At 48.2% G+C, this 5218-nt stretch overlaps 1 protein-coding gene across 1 annotated transcript in view; it reads left to right on the top strand.

Moving 5' to 3' along the window:
* The first annotated feature begins 3681 nt into the window (after positions 1-3681).
* The window catches only part of LOC124671092 (putrescine hydroxycinnamoyltransferase 1-like), a 13289-nt gene continuing 11752 nt past the window's right edge, over positions 3682-5218 (top strand). The window contains exons 1-3 of the mRNA XM_047207524.1: positions 3682-3738; positions 4389-4835; positions 4921-5164. Coding sequence (XP_047063480.1) covers positions 3682-3738; positions 4389-4835; positions 4921-5164 — 748 coding nt within the window. The remainder of the gene's footprint in view (positions 3739-4388; positions 4836-4920; positions 5165-5218) is intronic.

Below are 5218 nucleotides of genomic sequence, written 5' to 3'. Positions count from 1 at the left end.
ACCTGCGATGTCTTCTTCCTGGCGCGTACTCTACTTGGGGAAATCCGACGCCGGGAGCCCGATGTCCTCCTCCCCTCCGCGTGCGCTGGCGATTGAGCAGACCACATGGCGGCGGAGCCAGGGCGACCGGAGTTCCCAGGCCCTATCCATCGAGTTCGCGGCCGAGTATCCCTCTTGGTTGCCTACGCCCGCGAGAGCCACCACACCTTCTGAGCGCCGCACAACCACACCACGGGAGCAGACGCAGACCTCGAGGTCCCCGTGCGCCGTACTCCCTCCCGTGATGCTCCAGCTGCCGGGTACCGGTGCAAATAATTTCCGGTCCCCATTAGTCCCGTGCACGCCGAAATCAGGTTGAAACCACCGCCGTGTTCCAGTCCCGAGGTGCTCGGCCGTTGACGAGAGTTTCCCCGGAGGGATGCGATGGAGGAAGAGCGTGGGGTCCATGGTGGGAAGGGATCGGAGAGCAGTGCAGGTGGAAGATGAGTTGCTTTCTGATATGGTGGGATTGTATCATGGAGGAGTGCAGGTCGAAAATCAGTTGCCCTTAATCTGGATCCACCGCTTCCTCCTCTTTTCCTTCACACGTTCTGAATTTTCTGGTTTCACATGATTGTTAACAAGAGCTATACGGGAGATTGATTCTTTGCTGCTGGTGGTTGATGGTAGATTATATGAAAGAGCAACTCTGTATTTGTCAAATTTGTGGTTTCAGTATATAGAACCAGTACTTCTATGATGTATTCTCTTCTTTGACAAATGCAATGTTGCTTGCTGGTTCTGGGCGCTGGGTACTGCTTGCACACACACGAGGGACCAGGAGTAGTACTCCAATCCAATCTATCTTGCAATTATTTAGAAAACCAATTAAATGCCAATGCTTCTGTATGTAGCATCCTCATTTTACAGTATGATGCGGGACTACTTTTTCAGTTTGGAAACGTCAGTTGGCTGCAGAACTTGATAAGAGCTATCACACTTTTGGTTCCAGGGCCCGTAACACAATTTCCATTAGTATAGTTATATATAGATATATAGACTTTCCTCACCCTGTGAATCAAGCCTCATATTCTAATCATCATATGTGCTTCAGCTAGAAAAAAAGAATTGTGTCTTAACAAATTATAATTTCACAGTGAAGTGAAAACATATACACATTTCTCCGATACTACAAACAGAGGAGCCTATTTGTCACATAAAGAATATTAAATGATGTTGAAAAATAGAAAATAATTTTTTTAACTTTCAGCGCGCGGTGAGCACAAAGACCCCCGCCTGAATGTTTTGTATTCATTTCATCAAAGAATCAGGTGAATTCCCTGTGTGATTTATAACAGCAGATCGCGCGGTGAGCACAAAGACCCCCGCCTGAATGTTTTGTATTCATTTCATCAAAGAATCAGGTGAATTCCCTGTGTGATTTATAACAGCAGATACACGCGGTTTTGGAGGGAGACTACACCTAACGCAAAGGGGGCGAGCTCAAATTATTTCTATGCTCGTATTTAAAGAGATGCTAATAGTGTACTTATTAGCTACGAAGAACTCCTAATGTTTTGTATTCATTTCATCAAAGAGATCAGGTGACATTACCTGTGATGATTCTATAACAGCAGATACAGCGGTTTTGAGGAGTCTACACTAACTCAAGGTTAAATTAACTATGCTCGTATTTAAAGAGATGCTAATAGTGTACTTATTAGCTACGAAGAACTCCTCAACAACTGTGTACCAGACTACGAGTGAGATAGGTTCTTACCCTAATGTTCTTCACATCAACTACCGAGGTTAACTAATTAATTAATTAATTGCTTGAATTTTGTTTATATTGCAGTGGTAACAATGATATTTTTTTGGCCCACTGTTGATTTGTCTCCCGGTGCAACGCACGGGCACTTTTCCTATACCTAATAATAAAGGGAATAGTGTTTCGGTGGTTTGGTACGTTAGAAACTTTTCGTCCGACTGTTCCCTCGATCAATAGCCACGATCGCTAGGTCGTGCGAGAAAAGTCCAGGTCAACCTGCGCATCGTTCCCTTCCCTCCATCGATAGCCTCGATCGTTAGGTCTTCCTGAAGAGTCCAGGTTGATTGCACGTACGTTCCGTTCCCTCGATTGCTACGTCTTCCTCTGAGAAGAGTCCAGGTCGACTTGCATATACGTTTTGCTTAAACAGTCATATATACACCGCTCGATCGAGACGAAACATAAGAATTTTGTGAGAATTTTCTTCGTCAAGGATCTGATGGAGACGAATTTCCCGGTGGCGTACCTGCTAATCAACCTGGCGAGACGACGGAGGGACAAGAGATCGTACCTGGCGAGACGATGAATTTCTTTGCGGTGTACCTGCTAACCTCCCGAACGGCAAGGCTAGGGTTGGCGCTCGGTCCATACCGAACGATCGGCCGTCGGCAGAAACTGGACCGCGTCCGAGCGTCGAGCCACTTGACGTGCAGCTGTTTTCTCGGCAAGGCGGAGCGGCGCCTGAAAAAGACACACTACTCTGCCGGACGGCCGGGATTAATGGAGATAGGAGGAACGGGTGGTCGGCAGAGTCGCGTCCAGGTGCGGGAGCCAAGGTCGCCATGGGAGGCGATGTGGGACGTCGAGATCTCGAGTATGGCGCGCGGAGCGCTCCAGATCGAGAAGTCCCAACGACACCGTGGCGACGGATGCTCGCCCAGACCACGAAGACGCCTCATGCTACAGATCAACGCGTTAGAGCTGTATCCTAAGACGCCACTCAAAAGTCCTGCCACTGATCTTTCATCGTTGCCCGCGCCTCCGTTCCGCCGCCATGACGCTCGCTGCTTTCTTGCTTCGCCGGACACATCCAGGGTGAGGTCTGCGCGTCATCCTACTGCAGTCTTCAGCACCTTTCATCTTTTTCCCTGTAGTATGAGGTAACTGATTGATAATGCATTGTGTTTTTGAAGATGTGTCAATCATCGTGTAGCTGCCTGATGCTCCTCATCCACAGGAGCAAACGGCATCCTGCTTTAAGTACCTTATTTGATTTCGTCTTAATGTCAGTAAGAATATCAGACCACTATTCCATTCACTGCCCTGTATTCAGTTGCTGCATTGCGGCATCTACATTGTACTATGTGAACATCAGATTGTTCGTTGATCTATGGAGTATCAGGTGATCTGAAGAAATCATCATATAAATCACAAAAGCCTTCCGTGCGAGTTCCCTTCTTGGTGTAAAAGGGTTAGACATTTGGCATTTCCGCTTGATTGACCAAATATGCAGTTGACGATGGAGAGCCCCGTCGAACAGGGGAAAAGTGGCGCTCGGTGGAATCCCGTGGCCACACGCAAGGGGGCATCGGCCTCGCTGGGAAGAAGGTGGAGCAATAATCAGGGCCAGATGCGCAGTGTCCCATCGGTGGTGAAGAAGTAGAGCAGGAGATCTAGAGAGAGTTTGCGTGCAGGGTGGGTCGAGTCTAATCCTTCGTGGTACATGTCATCCATGGTGCTTCCACTTGGCCTTCATGAGGCATTCAACTCCAATTATTACAACGGTACGCTAAAAACGGCAGGGAAAAGTGGATGGACTGGTGGATTTGGGCTTCAAAATTACATAATCGCTGAATTTTCTTTCAATTTTGAAGACGAATTTGAAAGATAATTTGAGGGGAAATAAGAGGTCAAAACATGTTGTATGAAAGACGATGACGGTGAAGGATAAGACGCTGATAGAGAAAAGAAAATATATGGAAAGAGAAGAGGTGGGAACCGGTGAGATGGTGGCCCCAGCTCATTGAGTTTATAGTTTTTTCGCGTACTTCGGCTTCGTTTTTACCGTACATGAGCTCATGGATTGATAGAGATTGTTGGAGGGTTAAAGTATAAGATCTACAAAATCCGTGGCAACATACGAGAGTCAGGTCAGCGGGTCGATCGACTTTGAGCCACAATTTAAGTAGCGACGAGGGTTTTAAAAACATATTTTTTTAACTCCCCGTAAATTAATCATATTTATCGTGGGTACAAGAAAATGTGACCACCTTCATTGAGAATTGCACAAGGCAGGAAAAGCGTCGTCACGGAGATGCGTTTGAGTTTTTATTTCTCCCGGTGCAACGCACGGGCACTTTGACTAGTAAAAATTTAATATAATAGACTATAGATAGATAGAAAGATACTACATGAATGGTCCCCTTTCTTCATATCTATGGACTATTTATTGGTGGTATCCGATATTTTGGTATGGCATTCAGGAACATTAATATTTGCCTTTCTTAGCAGGAATATCGGATAAACTTTGGCTTCCTTATCTTATAATCTGCTATTCTAATATGAATGTGTTAAACGAGTTACAAAATTTCATGCACCTTTTTGAGATGTCTATATATAAAACCATCCCGTTTGTAATCAGGATCAAAATCCCTCATACCGGCAGGCCACACAACATGGCGGGCATCAATGTCATCAGTTGGGAGCTGGTAATGCCACCCCGCATGGCCCCTTTTGGCTATCTAACCTGGACCTTGGCGTTCGGAGCGGTTATTCGCCGATGATCTACTTGTTCCGGCCGCTCGGTGTGGGCTGCCCAGCTGATTTCTTCTCGGCGGACATCCTAAGGACAGCACTGTCCAGGGCGCTAGTGCCGTTCTACCCTTTGGCTGGTCGCCTCGGCATGGCCCCCGACGGGCGGCTGGAGATCGATTGCAGTGGCCAGGGTGCCGTTTTTGTTGTCGCACGGTCAGATGCTGTGCTAGAAGACCTAGAGGGCTTCGCGCCATCGAAAGCCATGTGTGACATGTTCGTGCCTCCCTATGAGGAAGTGGTCGGCGCCGGCGGCAGACCTTTGCTCCTGCTTCAGGTTAGTTTGCTGATCGAGGTATAAATATATCGTTCCTTTTTCTCACATAGAAATTAACAGATTGCTTATTCTGGCAATTAATCAGGTTATGTTCTTACATGGAGGAGGCGTGGTGCTGGGCACGGGCATGCACCACTATGCCCTTGATGGCCGCAGCTCTTTCCACTTCATGCAGACGTGGTCCAGCTTGGCCAGGGGCGCCGCCGGCGACGCTGTTCCCCCGTACCTCGACCGAAGTCCCCTCCGCGCACGGTCCCCGCCCGTCATCCTCTTCGACCACAGCCATGAGTACTGCCGGAACGCCGCCGGGTCTGCAACAGGCGCTGCCAGTCCGTCGGAGTTATCCTGTGACCAGCGCGCAGGCTGCCGCGCTCCGTGCGCGG

Source organism: Lolium rigidum, chromosome 7 (assembly GCF_022539505.1).
Source record: "Lolium rigidum isolate FL_2022 chromosome 7, APGP_CSIRO_Lrig_0.1, whole genome shotgun sequence".
NCBI classification, from domain to species: Eukaryota; Viridiplantae; Streptophyta; class Magnoliopsida; order Poales; family Poaceae; genus Lolium; species Lolium rigidum.
The sequence above is the reverse complement of the archived record's forward strand: the minus strand, read 5'-3'. Positions and strand labels throughout refer to the sequence as shown.